General features: G+C 39.3%; 1 protein-coding gene across 5 annotated transcripts; it reads left to right on the top strand.

The window, feature by feature from the left end:
* lims2 (LIM and senescent cell antigen-like domains 2) lies at positions 1-27,392 on the top strand. Of its 5 annotated transcripts, none has more exons than XM_029458840.1 (11): positions 1-136; positions 17,478-17,637; positions 19,215-19,281; positions 19,438-19,558; positions 20,382-20,531; positions 21,228-21,378; positions 22,750-22,842; positions 23,249-23,297; positions 23,550-23,625; positions 24,037-24,226; positions 25,733-27,392. In XM_029458840.1, exons 1-10 carry the CDS (start codon positions 108-110, stop codon positions 24,179-24,181), a joined length of 1,041 nt encoding a protein of 346 aa, XP_029314700.1. In that variant the 5' UTR covers positions 1-107; the 3' UTR covers positions 24,182-24,226; positions 25,733-27,392. The 5 variants fall into 5 exon arrangements, with proteins under 5 accessions (XP_029314700.1, XP_029314701.1, XP_029314699.1 ...); XM_029458841.1 differs by lacking the exon at positions 1-136 and adding an exon at positions 3,672-3,792; XM_029458839.1 differs by lacking the exon at positions 1-136 and adding an exon at positions 6,889-7,049.
* The last annotated feature ends 143 nt before the right edge of the window (positions 27,393-27,535 follow it).

Genomic DNA, 27,535 nt, shown 5'->3' with positions numbered 1-27,535 from the left:
GTGTGAAAACCAATACTCTCTAACGTTACATCCCAGACTGAACAACATCTGGATATCTGCAAACTGAAGTCAGAAAACACTAGTCTGGTCCGGGAGACAGCAGCGCGATGCTCGGCATAACTGAAATGACAAACGGGTAAGTGAGAAGTTTAAAAGTGTTTCCCTGAAAGAGACATTTGTCTGATAAATTGAGAAGTTGACAGTTTCTCGCTGGATGAAAAAAGACGCAGCCCCGGAATGTCCCATTCTCTTATGGGCAAGGAAAGCATTAAAACAAAACCTGCCAGGTTAGTGTTGCCTTCCATGAACGAAGACATATGGCTTTCATCACGGAAAGTTAAAGTTACATTAACTAAACACTAACTATGTGGAGCTAGCTAAAGTAGCTTGGTTACTTTAAATGCTTCAATCTCAGCCTCATTTAAACGGCTCGCTAGCGCCCTCCATCGTGTTATTGATGGAAGCTTTTACTGTATCTCCAGAGGTCAACGTCTAGAAATGATATGTTTGTGTTATGTATCAGATGTATACCGAAGTGCATACATCCCAGCAGTCCTGTTGAACTGTCAGCCGGTTAAAATGACAGATATCATAATGGAGTTGATAAAATCACCTGTTTCCACTCATGTGAGGACTGCAGGTCAGAAAATAAGGTCATTTGAACCATTGTTGCTCGCAATGCAACACACTTAATGTGGAGCACGAGTACAGCATGAATGTCAGATGAATTGGTTAGCAACAGTTAGGATACAGCTGACTAATACTGTTGTCTAATAGCTGCTCCATTTTAGTTTAAAATACCAGGAAGATCAGTGCAGTTTTGTTCAATTGAACTTGTATTGAATTACTTTAGTATTAAAATCTTTCATATTTTTGGCCAAATACTCAAATAGCCCCATAGGCAATCTATTTGTGTAAATCAGATTTGTTTTCATTCTTTTACCGGAGAAGGTTTCTCTGCGGCATGTTATGTATCATGATATTTCCAAAATGTAGCATTAATTAGGATATCCGAGAAGAAACAGACTCTATTTCTTTATTATCCCCTTTGAGATTTTCTTTAACAAAGTCAGACAATAGACATGTGTGGAATCTGAAATCTAAACCTCTTTTACAGTCTGTAGTTGTTTCTTGGTATTGCTATTCTTTTTTCTATCGTGTGTGTGTGTGTGTGTGTGTGTGTGTGTGTGTGTGTGTGTGTGTGGGTGGGTGCGTGTGTGGGTGTGTCGAATAATTCAGAGATGTGATGAGACAAAAAACGGTCCATACAAGTGTAGAGAACAATGTCTCTCATTCTGCTCTGATACAATAATGAAATGACGTAACAAAGTAAAATATAATATAGAAATATAGTACGTTTCAGTATTATGTGTTAATACAGTTGATGTGGATACAGACTGTCTTAATTAGGCTAAACCTTAGAAGTTGCTATTGGTAATGTTTTTTTTAAATAACACATTTTTTATAAATCTACATATATTCCAACTTTATCTCTGATAAACTGTATACTGTGTATATTGGATGATAATGATAGTATATCTGCATTTGATCTCAAAAACTTCTTCCTCATACATTTGTTGCATTTTTAACTAATGTGCTAATATAATTTCGGAGCCAGGATCAATATATTTCCCCCTAATATCTGCTTTCTTTGAATTCCCATGGAGCTTTGGACAACTTTCACCAAAATAAATCATTTCTTTAGCAGGTTTTTTGGAATAATTTCCACAGTCACACATCTGACATGAAACAAATAATCCCATTAAAACCAGTATTCACAAACTCAAGTTTGGGAGAATCATCCAGTGTTTTATCAAAGGTTTGACCAAACTAATTGCACAGTTTTGATAATAAAAAGCCCAAGTCGCTTTAAAGGCAACCTGCACTTACACATTAGACAGAAGTGATTCACAGCATAGCAGCCAGAATAGACATTTTAAAGAAGGAAAGAAGATATTCCTCCATTTTCTGCAGATGAACCTCCTCCCTGCACAGGAATGTCCTCACAAACTCACTGGACAGTAGTTATTGCTTTCTGAACCACTTCCTGACCATCCATTCCCTGGGGACTGCTATTGAGAGACATATTTTTTCCACTAGTGTGAATGCTGCTGTGTGCACTGCTGCGTTAATTATGGCCTAGGATGAATCTGGCTTTTATAAAGCTCTCTGGACACTAAAAGCTGTAAGAGGACAAGTCTTTTAAAGGCCTGAGGATTGCTGCTGCATTCCCAACGTATTACATTTTCATTTGATTCCACACTGTTGATACAACTAGAGCAAAGAAGAATGTCCCAGCCTCCAGTGTGGACTTGTCCTTGTTTGGAAGAGTGGTGAACTTGTGTGCTGTAGGATTTGGACTGTGTGTGTACTAACTTGATGCATGTGACTCAGGAAGTCTTATGTTCGTTTCAATAGTAGATTTATGCATAAACATTTTCTTACAGAGCAGAACAGAAAACAATGAGGCTCCCACTGTGACAAAGCATTTTGAGAGATAGAAGTACTGTTATCATTCAAACTAGACTTACTATGAGATTCTAAAGGGTTGTCTGTGTGATGGCTATAAGACACATTGAGACACTGTAGTCCTTGAGATTTTCATCATAGTACAGTATGTAGTAAGTGTTTAGTACGCCAATGCTAGGGAACTGCCTGACCGATGCAGAACAAAGTATGGAACAACAGGCTTTGCAATGATTGCAGCCGTTCCTCAACTGTGTGTGTGTGTGTGTGTGTGTGTGTGTGTGTGTGTGTGTGTGTGTGTGTGTGTGCGCGTGTGCGTGTAAAGAGAACTTAAAAACATAATGTCACATGCTTTTATTCCTAAAGTAATTATATTATTTTCCCAGATGAATGGCCAGAAAAAAAGAGTCTGTTGTGTTGTCGCAGGGTTTCACTCCACCAATCTGCAAGTCATCCTTCCAGTTATACGTACAAGACATCATTTTGGTCTTTGAGAAACTGGGATAAACATTTTTCACAATTTTTAAATATTTTATAGACTAAATTATTCATTTATTTGTCAAAAAAATTATTGGCAGATTATTCGAGGATGAAAATAATCGTTAGTTGCAAACCTACATTTTTATACTTTCAGCAGCTTCACTCTGTTTTCAGGCATCATGTCACTTTATGTCAAGTTATTTTGGTATGTTTACGTTTGATTTATTCTTATTTCCATAGTTTTTCTTTTGCATCTGACAATTTCACTAACATTATATATATATATATTTTGTTTTTCAAGTTAACAACACAAGCAGTTTCGAAACAGTCAGAGAAGACAGAGTTGGATTATGTATTTCAGGCCACACCTATAATTACAGTGGATCCTCCACACACCCTGTGAGTAGTATGTGCCGGTCACTGGGTTTCACCTTTCACCTCCTCTATTGAAGCTGAAGGGGCACACTTAACATATCAGGTATATGAGAACTACTTGATTATCCATTCAGTCTGGTCATTGAAGACTTCCTCTTCTTCTCTTCACCACCTTTCATCTCCCTGAATCTCCCTCCTCCTCCTCCTCAACACACACAGGGCTACAAGTTTGTGTGCTGGCTTTACATCCACCCATCTCCCACAAACACATACTGGCACATAGGCACAAGTGGACACAGACACACACACACACACACACACACACACACACACACACACACACACCACAGCAAACAGGAAGTGATGTAGTCATGCAGACTGAGATAACGGTATTAAGAGTGTTTGCAGTGACAGCAAAGGAACTTTAGCAACAACGGAAATATCCTCTCTACGGTTTGACAGGAAACATTGGTAAGAGGACTTTATGTTACTGTTAGAACTTTCTGTAATTGTTGTAGCATCAGTAAGGCTCCATTACTTGCTTTATGTTAGATGTACAAGTCCCGGTATTACATTGTTTATAGAGCTGCGTGCATGGTGTAACACCTCAGTCTTTAAATATTGTATTGGGTATTTTGTCTGAGAAAGGTCCAGCTCTTAGGAAGCTCAGCATTTGGACTATTGTGTGTTCACTTGTTTTTGGACTATTGTGTGTTCACTTGTTTTTATTCTTCCTCTTATGTGTGTGAATGATTCCAAGATTCCTATTAATTTAAACACCTTTATTTTGTGCTAGATACGTTGCCATGTTGTCAATATAACTGTGTACTTTGTATGTATTCTAAGGATGAGAAAATGCACATGGCTGCACTTTTTCTTTATGGCATATATGCATTTCAACAGTGTAAAGTTATACAATGCTGTACATGGGAGATTGATTGGACAGGATTCATATTTACACCTTTACCGTTTGTATTGTAATTTGTTCACAGACCATGTCATTGCGATACAGAAGCAACGTTTTGCAGCATAACGTAAACATCTGAGCTATTGAAAGTGAAGATTCACCTGAGAGCAATTTACAAAATGTATATAAAAAAAACTTGACAGATTATGACAACTGGTTCAACCATTATGCATGTAATGATTTATGCAATGAACTAATGCTTCCATGCATTATGAATTAATTTGTCAAAGCATTTGCCATTTTTTCAAAAGAACAAGAACTAGCTTTTATGATGGGACTAGATGATGTGGACGTTAAATAAGAACTTTTGAGAATTTCTACTCTGATCTGAGAAATGTGCCAAAAGGCCTGAGAGTTTGATAGATTAGCTGTTGTCCCAGTGTTGTCCACACTGTGGCAGTGCACTGATGTGGTGGAGAGGTTGGTTCTTGAGCATCTCGGCTCGTAGAAAATGTCTGCTCTGTTGTAACTGAGTGTGTGATGAGTCAGTATAAGGGCTTGTAACAAAACGGCTCTCAGCACATTCATACCAGCACAAAACTCCAAAACACAGTATAAGCTTTGCAATCTCACAGTGGTCACAGTGCAACACTGCAACCATTACATACCAATTTAGATGGACATTTTATGACAATTACCAGTTTTTTGTTGTCGAGGGAAATGCACATCTCGAATGGACTGAATTGTGAGTGTGGCGATCTCAGATATGAATCCTAAAGCGATGATTCATCATCAATGTTCTGGCATACTCAGACATGTCGGCCTGCGCTACTGTGACTCCAAGATGTGAGTTCTGATTTTGAAGCTCGCATCTTTCTACGATCCGTGCGTGTGTGTGTGTGTGTGTGTGTGTGTGTGTGTGTGTGTGTGTGTGTGTGTCAAACCCATGTGGAATGCTCAACAGGTCTTGGCAAGCTGCTGAAGGTGAACTGTTCATAGGGCATGTACCTGCATAATAAGGACCGACGTGGTTTTTGTCAGCCATTAGTCCACCAATAGCCATTTAAAACCATCACACTTTCACTCCTTTGTAATCTATAATGACAGGTACAGGTACTGACTGAAGAATAAACACAACTAACCTAAATGTTAGATTGACATGGCTGATCAGATTGCATGTTCTGCAGAGCTGCAGTCAGTGCTCTGTGTACATCTGTTTCTCCTTTGGCTGCTTGTTGACTTTGCTTGTTTGGTTTCACGTCCTCTAACCAATCCTGTCCCTGCTTTTGATGACGTCACAGCTTCTTCTTTGTAATTAAATGTCTGAGAAGCAACGTTCAGCTCCGTCTTAAAATATGCATCTGCTGTGTTTGTGTCTGTTTGGGAGGATCTCTTGTTCCCACATAACATTTTGATGAATTATTCATAGATTGACATTTCCCCCTTTTTCAGTAGTTTGTTGTTTCTGGTGGGAAGTAATCACAGTCTACAATGGAGGCGCTGCATACAAATTGAAGAGCAGTGTATGATTGAAACTCGAAAATATTACTCCATAATAGATAGCATTGTTTCATAGAGAGCAGCTGTACTCGACCCTTATGTTCCCACCCTACTAAACAAGCTGCTGCTCAGAATGAAATGCTTACTGCAGGGTTTTGTTTATTTTGGCTTAGTATTGCTCCTTACTGTGATTAAAACACAGTTATTATGCTTGGCCTGGATGAGGCTGCTTGCTGGCTGATCATAGTTTCTATCCAAACATCAGGTTATTGTGGGCTTCATATGGCCAGTTGCTCAAAGGGTTTCTTTGAGGCAGAACTATCACAAAGTAAATTATTATACCCCTTTTCATAAATGTAAAGATGCTGTTTTGGATCATGATTTTGTCTGCCATTATTGGCTTGTGTGATATTGTGTTGATGTTATATGCAAAAAGGAAAAACATTTTTGTTTTTATAGATGTTTGAAATTTGATATGTTTTATTTATGATATGATATAATTTATTAAAATTGTTCATATTAATTTTATTGTCAGTGACTTTTACTGGTTTACTATTATCTTGTACATATTTACTGAATCTGTAATTATTGATCATAACATTTATTGTTTAGCTGTAAAATATCCTGCCTTAGTACATGTCTTTGTCGTAGCTTTTTAAGGACCAAACATGAGAGATCCATGACAAAAAAAGCTATGTATAAATATAAGGTATAAGTATTTTTTGTTATGTTTCGTTTTTAGGGTGATACGTGCATCTCTATTCCACATAACTATCACACATTTTTGCCATTAGTGTAGGAAATTACCTTTGTTTTTCTCTTCTGTTGGTTGGTTCTCTATTGTCTATCTCTGGCTTTCTTTCTAAACAACAAAAGAATAATGAGCCAGGGAGAGTAGGAGGTAAATAGAGACCGTGGGGGTAAAGGCCAGAGAGGGCAGCGCTTCTCTCTTCTTCTGCGACTCTTTCTCCTTTTTCTCTGAGGCATTCTCCTTCTACCTGCTGCAGGAGGGGGAGGAGGAGCAAGCAATATTTGATAGGTGTGCAGGCTGTGAAACCACACCTCTGCATATGTCTTTCCTCAAGGGTGTGTGAGCCCTAGAGGTGTGTTTGAGAGAGAGAACGACCACGGCACAAGACTTCATCTTTTTATTTGGAGTATTACAGTGAGTGTTGTCCGCAGACAAGGCATAGGAAGGAAGCAAGGGAGGGAGAGAGGAGATGAACTCTTTGAGGCTGAAAGAGTTGTCAAACTCAGACTTGTACAGGCGCAGACAGGAGAGACCAGACAGCTATGGAAGTCTGGCTGGGGACAGCCTCAGGTGAGTCTTGGAAGCTTTTAATCTTGTGTCAAATTATTGATGAGACTCTGTTTGAGCACTGTTGATTCAACTCTATGATGACTGCTATTTTTACCGGTGTTTTACTCACATTATATTATATGTTCTGTCGCCGGTATTGTGCCGGCCACCTGTTCTTGAGTCCTCAATTTGTACGCGACAGTCGGCACTTCTGACTAAAAGTGTTTCTATGATGTGTAAGACACAGTAGTGTTGCATAAAATCCCACACAAATAGCTTTAAATGGCTCCATATAGGAACTCTATGGTGCAATAAGGAAATAAGAAAAGAACAATAATCATACAGAGGTTGTAAAACTTGTCAGAATGTCCAGCATCCTCATTTCTTAATGATCCTTATTATTGGATCAATTTTAAAATGCCATGTGCAAATGCTTCAGATGAGCTTTACAATCTGCTAATAGCCTTACTTATCTGCTGCTCATTGCGAGGTTACTTTCTTGTGTCACACTTCTCCACAAATTGTTTGTGGAGGTTTGGTTATCTAATATATGAATCATCCTCCTTATTTTTCCTACGTGACATTATTTACCTTAATAGAATTTTTTTCTTTAGGTTTGTGAAGTATTTTAAGCGAGCTTAATCTTGTTCCATGAATGTTGACTTTAAACATTTGGGTTGGTTGTGTTATCTTTACCTGGAGCTGATGGACACTGTCTTGCATCATGTAATGAACCAGAGAGGGTTTGTTTGTGTTGCTACAGAAACATTATCATTACCAAAGAACCTTTGAAGAAACCTCCTTCTGTTCTGTGTGTCGTGTATTGACAAGGATAGATAAGGTGATATGTGGAGTATTTGATCAGTAAATACTGCAGCTGATGGCTGAATTCCTCCGAGTTGTGTGACCAGCAGTGATAGACAAATGTACAACATGTGCAGTCTTTTGCAATATTGGTTTAAAATGGCCATCAGTTTTAGATTTCACAACCACCTCTCTGTCTCTCCCATTCTCTCTCGTTGTCAGTCTCTCTTTTGTGTGCGTGTGTGTGTGTGTGTGTGTGTGTGTGTGTGTGTGTGTGTGTGTGTGTGTGTGTGTGTGTGAGATACTGAAGTGATTAGAGGAATGTAGTAATGTGAGGAATGTGGACAGAAAGAGGGAGCTCTCTCTCTAGAGGTGTTCCCAGTAAAACACTTCATGTCTTGCTTTGTAGCCTCTCCTTCTCATGCAATGCACAAAATAGTTTGGTGCCAGATTGGTTATTTGTTTCTTTTATTTGAAGTCTATTCTCAGCACAATATTTGCACTATGAATCATTTAATTAAAGTATAAGTTTTGGAGAGGAGATGATATCTGACTCGGCAGGGTCACTAAGTTTATCAAGGAAAGCACAAGACTCAGTAATGTATCATCACAAACCTTTTATTTGCAAATTACTGCTTGTCTGCATCAAACCAAGCATTTCTAATTTCTTTCTATAATAAGTTACATCAATAAATGACAGCACTGCATTAAACTTCAGTTGGAACAGAAACAAAGCATGTGAGAGAAGCACAAACAGTAACACGGTGAAATGTTTTAGGAGAGTCGGGAAGCCCCGTCAGTGGTGGTGAGAAAGATATACTACTATAAATGTAGGCGTTTTGACAAAATAATTGCTTATAGCAAAACAAGAATCCTATTTTGTTGATTGTAACATTTTCAGATTTAAACATGATGATGACATGATGGTCACAAATATATTTTAGCAAGAAATGTTTTGCCACCGTAGGGTCAAATTCTAACGACCTGAAAAGTCAGTACAAAATGCAGAAGTGACAGTTATAAGTTATTAAAGCCTTAATTAACATGTTATTGTCCAAAAGTCAAACACACCGTAGTTGCAAAAATGTTTTTTGAATGTGAAAGCCTTAAAACCTTATCATGTCCAACTTGCATGCACATGAGCGGTTTTAAATGAGCCTGTAAATGAACCAGGTAGCTCCTTCTTACTGTTACGTAAGTGGGCTGTATGTGTTCCAGGCTGTCCTGCAGAGTTAAGTGGAACTGCCCCTTGTGCAGGTCATATGGGCGTCGGGAACAAAAAGGGCAAAACAAAGGAAATGCTCGACATGAACTATGTTTGCACAGTTACTAAGTGTGTGTGTGTGTGTGTGTGTGTGTGTGTGTGTGTGTGTGTGTGTGTGTGTGTGTGTGTGTGTGTGTGTGTGTGTGTGTGTGTGTGCAAACTCTTTTGCCTTACAAAAGGAAAAATGGTTTTGCACAAGCAGCCCTCATGTCTGTGTTGCCATGGTTGCTGTTGACACAATGTGTGAGCAGGGTGTGTCTGGTTCTGCTTGCACCGGCTGAGAGTCACGATTGTTGCTTGGCTCTGGAAATGTTCTGTAATAATGAAAATAATCAAATTTGGTATCATTTATATTTTTTAGCCTAATGCATCATAATAAGATGCAGTCACAATCAAAATAAAGAAAATATATCTTTAGTTGAGGTTTAAGTCGAAAACTTAGAGTTCAATGACAAGTTAATCAGATAAATCCAAAATTCACCTTTGTTAACATTGCGAGATAGGGCATTTGTGCTGCATCATGGGGTGTCCGAGGAGCATGTGAATGCACCATGGGCCGTGGCATTCTCTTTTATTTAGAAAATGAATGGCTTTACCTCTATAATAGCTACAGAGGTCAGCTCATTTTAACATATAATTCCTACCTCATATTCCAAGTGACCTGACCTGTAACCTCTCCAGTCACCTTTTATGACCCCACAAGGAAGTATATCCTATCCTGCAGAGGGACACACCAGAGACACTATGTCTACTGCTGACAGTTGCTGTAGCCATTTTTAAGCTCAGGTTGACATTCATATCATCTCTCTCTATCTCTCTCGCTCTCTCTCTCTCTCTCTCTCTCTCTCTCTATATCTATATATCGATTCGCTGTTCTCCCTCGCTCGATCCTCTCGCTCTATCTTATATCGCTCCGCTTCGCCTCGCGCTTCTCGCTCTATATTCTTCTATCGCGCTCATCTCTAGCTCTCTCTCTATCGCTCTCCCTCTCTCTAGCTCTCCTCTCTCTCTAGCTCTCTCTCTCTCCTATCTCTCTCCTCTCTCTATCTCTCTCGCTCTCTCTCTTCCGATATCTCGCTATCTCTTCTCTATCTCTCTCTCGCTCTCGCTCTTATACTCTCATCTCTTCGATCTCTCTCGCTCTCCTCACTCTCTCTCTTCAGCTCACTCTCTCTATCTATCTGCTCTTCTATCTCTCTCTCCCTCTCTCTCTTCTCTTTTCTCTCTCTCTCTCTCTCTCTCCGCAGCGCGCTCTCTCTCTCTCTCTCTCTCTCTCTCTCTCTCTCTCTCTCTGGAACAATGGAGTTGTATGTAATGAAGAGCATGTTTTGTCATCTTGGATATTTCATTAGAAGAAACATTAAATGTTTTGCAACTGTTATTTATTACCGTGTCTCTGCTATTTATTAGTATGTGTGTATCAGTGAATGAGAGAGAAAGGAAAGAGTGTTTTGTTCTATGCCTGCATATATATATATATATATATATATGTGTATATATATTTTTAAAATATATTTATATATATATTTAAATATATATATTTAAATGATTATTAATATTCAATTTTTTATTCTATGCCTGCATATATATATATATATATATATATATATTTTTTTTTTAAATATATATATTTATATATATATATATTTAAATGATTATTAATGTTCAATGGTGAACATGAATTTAACCCTAATCAAATATAAACAATTTGGTGGGCTGAGTAGTTCTCAAGATCTCATTTTAGGGTGGAACACCCTGCAACATGGCAATGACTGTAATCTGGAGGAAAGATTACGTGTTTCCTGTTGAGCCCCCACCCTCTGTCCGTTGTACCCCAGTCACTCAACACTGGTTGCCAGTGGGTGAGACTCCAAACAGAGCTCCAGCGAAGGGCACAAGACTTTTTTGCAGTCTTGTTATGTTTTGGAAAGGCTCTTGAAGCTTTAGGTGTTGCCTGGTGAAATGCCTGGCTCATTATATCAACCATTTCAGAACCCAGACAGTCCCTTGATCCCAGATCCCTGATTACTTTAAATAAGTTTCTAAAGGGAGAGTTTTTGAGTGGCAGGAACCTTTCACAGTGTCTGTATACGGAATAATACACTACACAACAACACTCCTCTGTTTGTGGTTAGAGATGATCTTGAAAAGAATACAAAGCGGGCTAATATGACGCACTTAGAAAAGATGATGCGTATTATAAACAAATTAAATCAGCCCAAAAGGAAAAAAGCTAAATAACATAAATAAAAATGTGAATGGATGACTTTGGATGTCATATGCCGTTTGTTAGCCTCAGGTACAGTTTGCCCCCCCTGCTATGTATACAAACTCTCTCTCTCTCTCTCTCTCTCTCTCTCTCTCTCTCTCTCTCTCTCTCTCTCTCTCTCTCTCTCTCTCTCTCTCACACACACACACACAAAATAGCAGCTGCCGGCACCTAGTTTGGAGTTGAGGCTCCACTAGGTGTCTATTTGTAGAATTATGGAGTAATGCAGAAGACTGTTAAATACTGAAGCACTCAGAGGCAGGTTTAAGCTGGACACACACACACACACACACACACACACACACACACACACACACACACACACACACACACACACACACTTTACACACTTATGTATTCTCTGCACATCCCTTAGTTTTGCAGGATTAACACAGCAGCTGCTCTCCATTGGAGCGTCAAACATGTTTGTCTCACTGGAGTGTATTTCCAGATCTGGCTTTGTGTTGTTTTGATGGTTTGGGAAGTGGTCATTAATTTGAGATGCCAGTTGAGTTTAACCACATAAGGATCTACCATTTACCCAGAGGATACACAGATCTGTGGGTTTAAAAGAATGCCTTTAGACCAATATGTGATTTCTGAGGATGATTAACATATTCTATCATTGTAGCTCTAGATAGCTTCAGATAGTCCTCTCAGGGAAACTTAAACAGTTCATAAAGTATCACAACATAGTTTACTAGTAGGGGGGTTAGAGTATATTTGGAAATGGTGAAGGTGAAAGTGTGTAAAGACCGAAGCAACCAAGGGGAGTAAATTGAAATCAGTAGCTTAAAAGAAATATGCATTTAATCATTACAGATTCAGACCCCAATCATTGTAGCATTGATCTGATGCACTATATATAAATATTCTAACATATTCTAAATATGTAATTCAACAAACTACATTGCATCGTATCATTAGGGGGACACTGATCAGACAATATCTCACTCCATTGTCAGCTTTGCATGTTTGTCTAAACACACTGCTGCTTTATTTCTTGCTCCTGGGTGTTTCTACAACGACTGAAATAAACAGTAATGTTTTATCTGTTCTGCTTCTGTCACATCGGTGTCTCACTACTTTAGCCTCTCTGCTTTCTTGTGCCACATTCCCACTTTGTGCAATAGTTGGAGTTGGAGCCACGTTGTTATATCTCCCAGAAAGCTGAGAGTTCCAGCTGTTTAGCACACACACACACACACACACACACACACACACACACACACACACACACACACACACACAATCATAATGATAGCATGGGTAGATATTAGCCACTAGTTATCAGGGATGTAAAACTTTGTTTTTAAAATACAGCTACGGTTTGTGTGTGTGATGACACAGTGACCTCTGTCTGCGTCAGGGTGGGCTCTTTAGTTTCAGTAGCCTTCCCCAGAATAGACAGTGAGTGTGACAGGAGTCTGAGTGTGTGAGTATGTGAGAGAAAAAAGAGAAAGAGTTGATGTGGGAATGAGAGAAAGAGGGTGTATGTGTGTGTGAGGGAGGGAGAGAGAGGAAGAGTACTCCCAGCGCAGTCTGATCAGTGTTTCGGTCTCCTTCTTGCTATGTGGATTATAGCTCCCACTGCTCACTGGATTGACGTTCCCATTACTGGAATCTTACATTGAACCAGCAGAGAGGATTTTCTATCGGAGTGTTTTGGTATTTGACAGCAGTGACTTTAATACAGGTGGAAGTTTTCAGTGAATTGTTGTAGATGAGTATGGAGTTGAACGGCCGTGTCCTGCCGCCGTCAATACCTGAGGATGGAGAAGCCCCGGACCATGTTGCTCATGGGGAGATAAATGGTTACCACCAAAGACTTGGGGGCGATGATGGAGGAGAGGCTGAGGTCCCGGTGTCCAAGTCCCAGAGACGAAAGAGTGATGTCAAAGTCTATAAGGAGTTTTGTGATTTTTATGCTCGCTTGTAAGTACATAGTTTAGAAGACGGGGGTGAAAGCACTGTACTAAGTTGTCGACCAAAATATAGGTTTGCCCAGATGACGGAACTCACCTCTAAAGAAAAATACATTTGATTATTGGAATTTGGTTCTTAAACCTAGTGAATATGTTTTCTCATTATTAGTTTTATATGTGAGATGTTTCACAAATCCTACTAGTGTGATGTGGAAAGATTTTAGCCAACAAAAAGCATCAAGTTGATATCGCTTTAACATAAACGTTTTTAGGCTGTTTCATTCTCAGGGACACACCTCCACTCTCAGTTGCCATTATCTGTAGTAACTGTTGTATCTCTGAGCGAGTATCACGGAGCATAGACCGGGACAGGAGCTGTGGTTTGATTCCCAGACTTTGTTGATTTGTTGATGATTTGCTCATCAGAATGTGAATAATTGTGATATTCTAGTAGCAGGGCTCACCAGTCAGTTTGATTTGATGCCTTAGGTGCCATGTTTGTGCAGGAATAACTGAGCGCTACAGGAGGGAGAACACAGGAAGGGCTATTTTTGTTATGCAAAGTAGAATATGCCAACTGGCATTCCAATTATGTGTGCATGAGGGGCAGGAAGTTTAAATATACATACTATATTTCTGACTGATCTGACCTCATCATAGGCTGTAGGAAAACATGGACTTGGGGTCACCCACAGGTTTGTTAGGGGACATTGTGAAGCCTGGAGTTTGCTTTCTAAGTGTTTAAGACAAAAATAAATATCCAATTTTGGGTGAAGGTGTCAGAACTCAGGCGGGACAAGCCTTGTCAGTCATAAAGACATTATAGCCTCTATGTGTGGTGTTTGAAAATGTCAGACTTAAGTGACTCCTTGTGGTATTACATAAAAACGCACACCACATACATCTTTTTACTAAAACTTGGTCCTTGGCATGTGTTATATGTAGATGCATAACCTGGAAGAAAATGCAAATCTACAATAGCATAGTAGTCAGTAACAACTTTAGACAGGAGAGACATCAACTGAGCTTTCAATATTCAGGCAGCTGTCAGCAATATAAGAGTTTTCATAAGAGTTGAAAATAATGATTTATTATTTTACTGCCTATATAGTCTTACAGTGTTTGCAGATGTGTAGAGAATGCTAAGAACAGAGGAGAAAGTAGATGCAAAGAAAGGAAACTGAAGACACATGGAGAACAGAGAAGAGGAGGTGGAGGGAACAGAAGGTATTCATAACAGAAGTGATAGTCTGCATCCTTTCCCTTAACTGACGACCAGCCTCCATTTATAGTCACAGATCATCATGGTGGGGTTAACAGGGCGGACAGTCATATGGATTTTATGAAACCTGCTCCCAACCATTTTTTGTCTGTGGTTACAATGTGTGTTTTTACCATAAACTTGCTGATGTGGAATTTGAAAATGATATTCTAAAATAAATATATGAGGTAGAATGTCGTAGTTTTGTGACTAGTTTAAGGTTCAAATGTGTACCTGTCCAAAATATTGTTGCAGTCAGCTTACAAGTGAAAGGCAGTAATGTTAGCACACTGTTTGGGGAGCCTGGATGGTGCAGGGCCAACAAAGCACTGTCAGGGTCAGTGCTTGGCAGTATTATTTGAAGTTGCTGGGAAGCTGGTGAGGCATCAGACTAACTGGTCTGTCTGAATCTGCTCTAAAAGTGGGTGTAATAGCAATAAGGACTGTGAGAATTGGCCACTACATTGAGTTTAATAAAGAATAGGCTTATCTCCGTCACGCAGGGTGCTACAGGCAGATAGGAAACTGGAAATGCCTCAGGGATGTGTCACTTCCTCCCAAAAAACCCTTTGGATAGGGCAGGGCTGTCTTCATGTGTGATATCAGGCTAGACAGGGTATATAAAACAATATTTACTTGATAAGTGTGAGGAGTGGACCCAGATGGAAGCTCTGCTTATCCCTACATCTTGTAGCAGTTTTGAGTAACGCCTTAAAAGAAATAAGAAGTGATGAGCAGTTTGTCCGGGAGTTTTTGGAATTCTTGTTAATTCCCAAATCCAGCTGACTAAGTTAATATGAACAGATGGTATTATTCCATAAAAGTGTGTGCGTGTGTGTGTGTGTGTGTGTGTGTGTGTGAGTGTGTGTGCGTGCGTGCGTGTGTGTGTGCGTGTGTGTGTGTGTGCGTGTGTGTGCGTGTGTGTGTGTGTGTGTGTGTGTGTGTGTGTGTGTGTGTGTGTGTGTGTGTGTGTGTGTGTGTGTGTGTGTGTGAGTGCGTGTGTGTGCGTGTGTGTGTGTGTGCGTGTGTGTGCGTGTGTGTGTGTGTGTTGCCAGGATACACATTGGTATCCTGACCTTTCAAACACAGCAGAGGAGGCAGGATGGTCCCACCATTCTCTCCTTCTTTTTCTTTTTTCTTTTTTCTCTTTCAACACCTGTCTGCAACATGTCCACATTTACTTCTAGTTTGATTCAGGTATTTAGTAGAGTTGTTATTGTTTGCATCTGCATTGGTACGTTTGCTGTTGAGCAATTTCTACATTGGCTGTCTATGCTTGGTTTGAAACAGTTGGATCAAATTGTTTTTATCTTTATTATGATAGGATCATCATGGATTTAGTCCAAGGTCCAGCCTCAGCATACATCTGACACAGAAGTAGGGTTGGTGAATGTATATACCGTGAGATGATGAAGAATTGTCCAGAATGGTCCATTAGTAAGAATACTCCAGCCCAGTCAGATACATACTGGACCAAGCAGCCAGCTGTGAGCAGTGTTTAACTGATAGTGTGACTCCCCTTCTCTCAAATTCCCAAACCTTGTCAACAATTATAAAAACTTGGTGTTGTAAATTTGAACTGACGTACTATTCAGCAACTGCATGGCACATTTTTCATCATAGATTTATTTAGTTTGCAGGATAGTGTACTACATTTCCAGATCAGAAGATAACCATATTTCCAGTTTACAAAGCAGAAGCAAACACCAGTGACCAGTGGTTTGTTTTCCCCCTGCATGAAGGGTTCCTATTGTATCAGTCAATAATAAAAATGTCAATCGGAGTATACACACTTTCTCCTTAGTTATCTACCTAACAGAGTATGCACACTTCCCAGGGGACCACTACACCACTGATTACAAGTCAAGTGTCAATCAGATATTTTCTATTACTAACTTCTCACTAATAAATGTGATGGTGAGCAGAACAAAAGGGCATAAAAAGAACCTTTTATTGAAGCACTGTGGCAGGTTTTTGGGTGTGACCACATTTGTGCTGCAGCGCCTGGCCCCAAAGCCTCCAATGGAAAAGATCATTAGTCTGGGGCCCTGATACAGTCACGTTTTGCGGGGAGGCAGTAAAACAATTCCGATTGTTTAATGAAAGGGCAGGTTTGGCTTCAATTGTCAAACAAGGTTTATTTAAAAGAAATCATCGGACTATGTGAGACTAACGTTACATGATATTGACCCATATCTGTGCACGCTCACACATCACTTACACTGCTGAAACAGTGCAGATGTACACACTGTAACTGCAGCTTGACTCTCAAAAGGCAACATGCAGGTTTTTCACATCAATGATCCCCACACCCTGATAAGCCGAGCCAAAATAAACCTCGAACCAAGATAGTGTGTGTGAGAGGAGTGTGGTGGTGGGGGGCTGATAAGCTCTTACATCACATTTCCCCTTCTATCTTCTCCTCTCTCCATGTGTTTAGTACATCTTCCAGCTGTTCATGACAGGATAGACACGTGATAGATGTTGAATTATTTGTGTTATCTGTGTCCTGACATGACCCTAGCTAATGCGTCGGAGTTCATTGATATTCGTCAAGAAACATGACGTACAGAAACAAATGACCAATGTATGAAGAAACGAGTTGATGGTTGAATATATCAAGATGTATACTGTACAATAACTACAATATAGCAGTATACCTTCTTATTAACAAACATTAAAATCATAAAACACGTTGATGCTACTTTAAAATAATCAGAGTGATATGATAATGATATTAGATATTTATACATGTATTGCTGGTCTCCTGCGTATAGTAAATATCATTATATCCTCTGCAGTATGATTCATTTTGTTCTTCAGCTATTGCATTCCCTGCTTCTACTTATTATATGAACTATGTTAATGAGTGTTTTAACTTTTTAAGTGTACTCTGATCCTCATTATGATATTTCTTTCTTCTTAGCAACATGGCCAACGCTCTGGCTAATGCCATGTGTGAGCGCTGCAAGAGTGGCTTTGCCCCGGCTGAGAAGATAGTGAACAGCAACGGGGAGCTTTACCATGAGCAGTGCTTTGTGTGCGCCCAGTGTTTCCAGCAGTTCCCAGAAGGACTCTTCTATGAGGTAACACTTTGTCCTTAACCAGCGTCTTTTCAGTGTGGCATTCACCATCTCATAAAAGACAAATGATGCAGTGACTGACAGGTTTTAATACTCTTAGAGGACAGTGGGCATTTCAAATGGTTTGGACTTGTTTAGCCAAATGTATTGTGATTGGTTTAGGCATGCCTTAAAACACAGTTAACATTAAAGCATGTGTGGGCCGATCAATAGGTTCAGGAGATGTTTGGATTTATTGCCCTAACACAGAAATTGCTCTAAAAAGACTGTTTGACAGTTTAGTGCAAGGCTGTTGTTAGTGCACATTCCTTAGACAAATAATCTAAACACATGGCCCTGTTGAGGTAAATAAAGACGGGTGAGCTCAACCTTAATGCAGCACTGAATCTTTAGAAGCACATTCCAGTAAGCTGTTTGCTTACCAGCGCTGACCCAAAGCCAGATGTTTCTCCGGCAGAACCTGATGCTGCCTCTGTTCAGTCAGTTTATCAATGAGAAGCTGTCTCTAATGCACAGATCAATATGAACATCAAAGGCATTGCATGATCCTCTGGTTCCCTGTAAATAATTCTATCTGTTGATCCATAAATAAACAACAGTCAGCTGAAAATGACACCTACCTGCTAATGTACGAGGAACAATCTGAATACTGTTCTTGGCTTTGTAGATTTAAAGTGGAAAATAAAATAAAACCCACACCAAGAACTATTTAAAATCATTTTAACAGATAACTTTAATACATCATATTGTATTAAGCAATGCTTTTGTATAGTAAATGTGAAGCTATGATGTGTGTGTTAATCCAGTACAGTATATAGCCATGCTTGCACAGAGCAGTATCACATGCAGACTCGGGACTCAGCACATGTGATTTAGATATTTAAGACCGCATCTGCCTTTTGTGCCACACATTCACAGAGAAAGATAAGAGGAAATAAAGATCAACCATTCCTTGCCAAACAGTGCCAAGCATCTTTCATGTTTGTGCTCTTTTGATAGATTTGAGCATGTTACTTCAAAGGCTCTCAACGCTGAGTAGTTAAGAAGCAGCTCTGTAAGAACCAATCAAAACAATTCCCCGTTTTTCAAACTTGCCTGAACACAGCCTGGAGAGCTAATTAAAAACATTTCCTGCTCCTTCCCCCTTTGCTTTCTGCCTTCACTTCATTTCTCCTCCTCTTCTAGTACATCAGCTGTGGAATATTTTACAGCTGCCTTCATTAGTCTGTGTCAACAATTCTTTCAAGCCTCTTCCTCGACAAATATAACAGCTTTAGTCTAAAGGGCCTACACTTTCACTCACAGAATAATAGAACAACATATACTTCACACTGTGTGACAGATGGCAGTTATTATATTATATTATATACATATTTTCCCTGTGTAAAAAAGACGTATAGGTGCTGCCATGTCTGGCTCTTTAACATAGTGTTAGAATATATTTGTGTATGTATATAGGGGATGGGGAAGATGTTTATTTTTTCGTATTATACTGTCTATTAATGTTATTGCTATTATGTTGTGTTAATGTACAGCTGTGTACAATAACTATGTATCATTTGTTTGAATTATGTTGACAGTTTGAAGGCAGGAAATACTGTGAACATGACTTCCAGATGCTGTTCGCTCCCTGCTGCCACCAGTGTGGTGAGTATAGGAACTGCAGTAACAGAGAATAGATACCATCCATCCTCTTTCTTAACCTGACCTTTCAGGCTCATATAGAGATGGAGCTTGGAGTTTGTGCCCTTTTTAGACAATATCCATAAACAAGTTCTCCACTATCATCTTCTCCTCTCCCAGGTGAGTTCATCATTGGCCGCGTGATCAAGGCTATGAACAACAGTTGGCATCCGGACTGTTTCTGCTGTGATATCTGCCAGGCTGTGCTCGCTGATGTTGGATTCGTTAAGAATGCTGGAAGGTCAGTTGCTGTTATTCCACTGGTGATAGTTGTTTAATCATATCAGTTTAAGTCTACTGCAAGACAGGATGATGCTTTCTTTTATGCTGTTGTACTTTATTGTACTAATGTTTCTACAACTTCGACCTAAGTATGGCAAGCATTCTCAAGACCTATTCCCCCTTGACTTCCTGTTCATTGTCCTGCCTCAGAAGTTGTGATGAATAGTGTCAGCTGAGGTGAAAACCAGTACTAAGAAAGAAATACATAATGTAGCCTTCTCTTTTGTAATGTACTTCAGGGTCAGATACTGGTCAGGTTTCCTTTGGCGAAAAAAACTAGCTTGTGTTTAAATAAAAAAGATTAAAGGATAGGTTCACCTCTTTCATGTGTAATTGTCCTTCCTGTTCTTAATGAGATTTCAATGTAAGCAAATTAGCTATTTTCCAGAGTTACTGTATTTTTAGTGCCACATTTCCTCTTTGTGTTCTTTGCTGAGGGAATTCTGTACTAAAATACTGTAACTCCAAATAGAGGACGGATCACCATGACCTTTAAATCAATAGCTCAATTTTCAAATAGGTGTGTGAGTATTGTGTTAAGACAGACTTTAAGAATGTGAACTCTTCCTTAAACTTTTGGTTAGGAACTCTGGTTCAAGAGGCTCTGAAATCTTAGACCAGGAGTTGCTGATCAGGACAAATAGCATTCAGTGATATGACGAACAAGCTTGGGGAGATACATTAATTGGCTGCCTCTGGAACACAGCAGAAGCGTCTAATCAAGTATCTCTCCGTCTGCCTTTTTTCTCTCTCCTCTCATATGTTCCTCTCTCTTCCATCAGGCACCTGTGTCGTCCATGTCACAACAGAGAGAAAGCTCGGGGCCTCGGCAAGTACATCTGTCAGAAGTGCCACGCCATTATTGAGGAGCAGCCTCTCCTGTTCAAGAATGACCCTTACCACCCTGATCACTTCAACTGCAACAACTGCGGGTAAACATGTGCACACACAAAGCTATCCAGCTGTCAGTGTCACAAATCATACAGAGCATGAAGGCAGTGGCAGGACCGGATGCTACGGTGGATAGTGGGTGTAAACTGAGTCAGGTTGTGAATAGTCCTGAAAACGCCTCAGATTTACAGATGGTCTTTTAATCCCACGACAGGATCACACTTGATTTGTTATGCAGTGATGATGCAGCCAGCACACATTGATGCTAGGAGCCAGTGTATTGAATATATTGAGATGTAAAATTATAATTCATTGATGAAATGTTCTGATCATTAAAACTCCAGAGATCCAACAAAATAGGTTATAGTCTATGCAGACTTGAAACAAATACTCAACACATGCAGCACTTTCAATCTGCCTAACATGATGGACCAAAGACTGCCCTCTGGTGGACACACTATGTAATCACAATTGTATGTACACATACAGGACAAGTTGTGCATTCTGTGTTTTTGTCACCAGATTTGATGTTTTTTTCTGTTTTCTTCTTTGTGTATATTCTGTTTGTACATTTACACAGAATTATTTTCTTCATTTTTGTAGAAAAAATAGCGTCGTTGTTTGAATCAATGACCTTAGAAGTTTAGTGGGTTACTGTGGAATGTGTTTACATGCTATCTTGTGTCACCTGAGTAAAAGCATAGCTGACTTTTTGTTATACCTGCCTTTCTCTGCAGTAAGGAGCTGACGGCTGATGCCAGGGAGCTGAAGGGGGAGCTCTACTGTCTGCCCTGCCATGACAAGATGGGTGTCCCCATCTGCGGGGCCTGTAGGAGACCCATTGAGGGCCGTGTGGTTAACGCCATGGGCAAGCAGTGGCACGTGGAGGTACAATGTTAAACTTTTTTAATGAAGATTAAGAGACACTACTTAAATGTCTGCACTGGATTCACATTCAAGGTGAATGTGTTCATTTGTTTGTCGAATTGGTTCCAGATGTATTTACATGTTTAGTGATATAGTGTATTAGTATATTATTACTACTCTTTTTCTATGTATACAGAACAGAAGTTATTTTATGGATTTGCTACTAAAATGCAATTCACTTGTACATATTTTTAGAAACTTTAAGTATTCATTTGCCATATGTGTGACTAATACTTTTCCCAGCTTTATCTCCACAGTTATATTCAGTGCGCTCCATCTCCGCGTTCTACACATTATTCCGCCATTTACTGTCTTTGTTATATTCTCTCTGCCGTCAGTCATTCCACCACCTATCTTTATATTTTCACCTATCTTTTATTTTCCCTCCTACACATGTAGCATCATGTGTGCACTGTGTGTGAGCGTCCATTTCATGGCCACCCATTTTTTGAGCGAGGTGGTCGCGCCTATTGCGAGAGGCACTTTGACATGGTGAGGGGATTAAAGGTCGGCCTGGCGTGGATTGCTGCCCTGTGTCTCGCTTCTCTCTGCCTGGCTAGAATCTCCCAACCTCCATACAAGGCTCACACTAATATATATGTTCTTCAATTGCTGTCTGACACTTTGGTCCAGAGCATAATCTACAGGACAGGTTGACATCAACATTTGTCTGGATACCAGATCATATTTTTAACCCAGTTACCTCAAATTAGTTCCCTAATTTATATTGCAATATATTTTTTAATAGTATTGTATTGAATACATCTAAAAGTAAGCAACCTGAGATAATCATAATAATTTAAAAAACAATTCTAACTTAATCTTTTTTTTCTTTTTCTTTTTTACAATTGCTTAACTTATTTTATTCACAGAAAAGTTTAATTAAAAGGTATAAAGTTTGAGTAATGTGTTGATCTAAGAGGTAAAATTCATGTACATATTTAGGAGCAAACTATTTGGGATTGGTGTCTCTCAAGAGTTTTATAGTCTGATGATATCGAATGTCTCTGTCAGAGGCTTTTTATACACTGCAAGAATCATCCAAGGTGTCCTCACACACAGACACAGGTCCTCATTCAGTAGATAGTCATATCCTACCATTAATTCCTCACACGTCTGTTTGGAGCATTAGTACGTCCTCTAGAGCTCACTATTCTGTCCACCTTCTCTACTCTGTAATCTGCTTGGATGCAGTAACAGGACATCTGGACTGAACTGATGTCGTAGTCTGACCTGATAATATCAAAGCCAGACTGTGCTGCTGACTCTGAATGTGATAATGTACTGACTGCTGTGCTAACCATGTGTGCTCGGCCGTGGGTTTGTTTGCAGCATTTTGTGTGTGCTAAGTGTGAGAAACCCTTCCTGGGACACCGTCACTACGAACGCAAGGGCCTGGCCTACTGTGAGACTCACTATAACCAGGTAACACTCAGCGGTGTATTTATGTTTAACACACTGTCATGAAATGTCTCTATTTATTTGTCACGTGGAAAAATCCTAATGTATCTAAAATTTGAGTTGCAGCAATCCAACATCAAAGGTCATTGTTTCAGTCTATAATTTTGCACAAGAATGCAACATTTTTCTCAGTTTTATAGTTAATTCTCACTTTGAATTGCAACAACTGGCAGGATCAGAAATGTAACGACTCCATCCTAGTGTTAGTGTTTTTTACAAGTTTACAAAATTCCTCTGTAGGCTGTGTTTGTTTGCATGTTTTTTGACCACAGCATGTTATATAAGCCATGATAAAGACTGCGCTGCATTGCTGCAAGTGTTGTATCATTGTGTTGCTCACTCTCTGTTCCTCTCCCTCCGTCTCACTCAGCTGTTTGGAGATGTTTGCTACCACTGCAATCGTGTCATCGAAGGAGATGGTGAGAACATTTTAAATATGTTTTATGGGTGGAGTGGTGCTGCCATATTAACATCACTGTTTGTTAGAGCACATTTAACCTTCTCTCCTTTTTTATGTATTTTGATCTCTATATTGTGTGCCGTTTTCTTGTCTCGTAAATTTCCCTTGAAAATGTTGGAATTTCACACTAAATTAAATCCATTTAACTTTTAATCATATGACAGTGATCTGGAGCAGTGTCTCATGTGAGTGTTTCTTCTATTTTTGTCAGTGGTGTCTGCGCTCAACAAGGCTTGGTGTGTCAACTGTTTTGCTTGCTCTACCTGCAACACCAAGCTCACCCTCAAGTAAGTAATACACAAGTCTAAGAGACTCACTGTAACATTGATAACTGAGATTATGTGCTGATTTGGTATTAGTTGTATTCCCTGAAGACTGACATAAATTCACATGTGAATTGGTCAAGCCTGCACTTTGCTTGTCATTTTTCTTATTCACAACTTCCCTGCAGCTGGGACTACTTAACTGTTTTTATATCCTGTTCATTTCTGTTTTTCTCACCTTTCTCTGTATAATCCTGTGTCTCTGTGGACTTTTTTCTCCACCTCCTCCCTTTCATCATCCCTTGTCTTTGTCCTCTTGTGTGTCCTTTTTTTTCTTCTTCACTCTATTCCTGCCTCCTCCTCTCAAATTGCCCTTCCTCTTCTCGTTTCTCTCTCACACCCCTCGCCATCTCTGCCTCCTCCCTGCTCCGTCAGGGATAAGTTTGTGGAGGTGGATCTGAAGCCGGTGTGTAAGCACTGCTATGAACGCCTGCCGGATGACATGAAACGCCGACTGGCCAAGCGTGAACGTGACTCAAAAGAGAAGAAGAAGAAATTACTGAAACCCATGTGTCTGTGATCTGCTCTTTCTCCTTTTATCCTCACTTCCGCTGTTCTTCCTTTGGTCAGTTTCCATCTTTTCTTTCTGTTTCTATTATTTTGCTGTTCCATTGTCATCATGTTTCAAACATGCTCCATGTCGCTTTTTATTCCTAATATTACTGTTACACCTAGTTCGTCTGGCTTTCAAGGTCAGTCGATGATAGCAGACATTTAGAAGGTGAATATGCACAGACGTAACAGTGGAGATGTGTTTGTACCTCTCAGCCTGAAACACTACTCAGGATTAGGGCTGGTGCTCTGGTAGCTTCTGCTATGCAAACAGGCAAATCAGATCAGTCACATGATGAAAGGAAATGCGTTGCTTCCTAGGTCTCCCGGTCTGTCTGGGCGTGAAGGGTAAAGCCTTAATCACTTGCGGCAGCTTTCTGGCCTCAGCTGTGGACGTGAGGTCCCACCCGGTTTAACACGTGCCCCAGTCCTGCCAGCGATTATCTGCTCTGTGAGCAAATGTTGGACAGCTGAGGTGAAAGGTTCAGAGAGCTTGCCAGTGTTAATAGAATTAAAGGCTTTTAATACAGAAAACAACCAAATATGATTGGGATACGTGATTTTTTTCATTCAAGGAAGTGTAGTAGTTCATGAAACAATATCAAGTTTTAAAAATTAGTTTAAAAAATGTTTAGAAATCCTTACAAAACTTGCTAGATGTGCACATGCATCCAGGTTTACACAAACACAAATGTGTTATTCTAACTTTTCACCAATTGTCCCTGAAATGTGCTAAGAAGTTTTGGGGTTGGACGTCCTGGTAGCCCAGTAGTACCATATAAGAGCAATGTATGTGATTCGATTCTGAGTTTTTTATGGGGGTTATTTAGAAAAATTTGAATCTACAAAACAGTATTTCTCAGGAACTATACAATGAACAAAACAAAATGTTATTTAGAAAGATATTTCCCCACATTGTGTATAAATAAGGTAAGGACAGAGTTCTAAATGAGGATAATAATAATAATAATAATAATAATAATAATAATAATAATAATAATAATAATAATAATAATAATCTTTATTTGTATAGCACCTTTCATACAAGAATTGCAGCCCAAAGTGCTTCACAGCAAAAACATAACAATTAGTACAAAATTAGACAGAATAAGAGCATTTACAGTACAATAATCACAGTGTTGATGTAAATGAGTGTGAAGTAGCATTACAATTAGTATAAAATAGCAGAATTAAAATAGTATAAAATCACCATTAAAAGGCTAAAGTAAAAAGATAAATAGCAGAATTAAAATATTAAGGATGTTACAGACAACGTCAACAAAACTCCGATCAGTTATATATATTTTTATAATACATCCTTGTCAGCATTTCACTTTATGTTTTGTTGCAGAAGTTCTTTTTAAAGATAAGAAATGTGTGATTGTCAGTGCATCTGCAAACCAGCAGGTTACTAAACAATTGTTCATGCTAGCAGCATTGACACAGATCTGTATGTACATACTGGGAGTGACGTCTAAAATCCAAACGGTAACAGCGGCTGTAACTCTTTCTTCCGCAGGAACAAGTTTGTGGAGTTTGACATGAAGCCCGTGTGTAAGAAGTGCTACGAGAAATTCCCTCTGGAGCTGAAGAAGAGACTGAAGAAGCTGTCTGAAACTGTTGCCCGGAAGTAAAGACACAGCTGAGCAGCTACAGGAAGAGAGAAACAGATTAGAAATGCAAGTCACACTTCCAGAATTGACAATCGTTTAAGATGGCATTTGTGTGTTTTATACAATTGGTATGTTATATTTAGGTTGGTTATTTCAGCAGAACACACCACTTTTTGTCCTTTCAGTTGCAGAGGATCATTTAATGAGCCTGAAACTGACGGATGCAGGGTCAGGCAGGGTCAACATTAACCTGTCCAGTGCCTTTTCGCTCAAATACTGCACTGTATATCTTTCACATGCTTGCCTTAGTTCACTATATGTATTAAACCTAAACACAGATGATGATGGTCCTGTATTTCAAAATGACATATGAGCTTTAAGAGAACATAGAACCATGAGAATAATAAAAAGGCTGTTGGACTGCTTTCCACCTTGTCTCATGATGCCAAGCCCTGTGTCCCCTGTTTGACTAATGTTACTGATACTCTTGTATAATTATGGAGTAAACCCAAAGACAGTTGAGCAAAATACCGTTTTATTGAATTTGTATATAGTATCTCTAATATTTCCTGGTTTTCACCAACATGTATTGTTTTATGGATTATTAATGTGTATGTTCTTTAATATTATGCAGAATAGGTTTGTGTTTAGCTCTATAAAGTTAGAATTTCTTCTTGCATCTACAGTTTTTTGTCATCATACTGTAGCCATCACCTGCAGTATGTTGGATTGCCTTTATGCGTGCAATACATTTTATGTGGGAAACAATCTGTCTGTGTACACTGAGTTACCTGTTTCTTAGATTCACTTGTACAATCTAATATAATCCAATACAACATCCCAAAAACATTTTTAAATAAAAGAAATGTCATCTACTCTCATTTATAGTAAATGCATGAGGGCAACTGGATATTAGAAACAACATTCAAAGTAATGCAGAGTCCAATTCCACACCGTAACAACAGCTTTAAAATTACAATAGAGATGCAGCAACACCTCTGACACGCTGTCAACAAATACTGAAGATAATAAGTAATGTTGGGAGTAATGTTAGATGCTGGAGAACATGCGTCTCTGGTGACATGTCTCTGTAATCCAGAGAAAGTGATCCTCTTAGAGGTGTACCGACTTCCTCACGGCTCAGACCCTCTTAGGAAAGTAAGCCAACTGTTGCGCATGGGACAGAATCTTTTCACTTGAGCCATATTTTATCATAGAATGCTTATATTTTACAAAGTAGTTTAATAGAAACACACATTCCACTATTTTATTGAAATAGACAACCTATGTTACTGGGAATGTTACTACTTCTCTGATGTCATGTAGAAGTACAAGTGTCCTCTGAACTTCAGCTCCGATATCTTATTACCTGGGCTCCTGAGATAACTACACAGACAGGCACTGCTTTTATACTGCATTTTATCTTCGCAATGCTTGTTAAAAGACAATATTTATTCATTGTAAACACACCAAAGTGCATGTTCTAGAATGAATGGAAAGCCACTTTTCATTATATCTAAAGTAATTATGTCAACTCATCTGAATAAACAGTGTATGTCAATGCAACCTGTGTGCATGTAGTACAGTTTTTATTGTGTCTCACCTTTATTTATTGAGCTAAGATACCATCCCTTGGATAAATAACATGGGTTGAGTAGGTGTGGTACAACTTTACCCCGACTTAAAGTGCATAAAGCACTGAAAACACA

This window comes from Cottoperca gobio, chromosome 21, assembly GCF_900634415.1.
Source record: "Cottoperca gobio chromosome 21, fCotGob3.1, whole genome shotgun sequence".
In the NCBI taxonomy this organism is placed as follows: domain Eukaryota; kingdom Metazoa; phylum Chordata; class Actinopteri; order Perciformes; family Bovichtidae; genus Cottoperca; species Cottoperca gobio.
Note: the sequence above shows the minus strand (reverse complement) of the source record. Positions and strands in the feature narration are given on the sequence as shown.

Bases quoted from the DNA above. Each gene is read 5' to 3' on its own strand.
- lims2 (XM_029458837.1), top strand. From the start codon at position 13,089: ATGAGTATGGAGTTGAACGGCCGTGTCCTGCCGCCGTCAATACCTGAG. The intron at 13,301-17,477 runs GTAAGTACATAG...CTTTCTTCTTAG, and splicing joins TGTGATTTTTATGCTCGCTT to CAACATGGCCAACGCTCTGG. The intron at 19,559-20,381 runs GTCAGTTGCTGT...CTCTTCCATCAG, and splicing joins TTCGTTAAGAATGCTGGAAG to GCACCTGTGTCGTCCATGTC.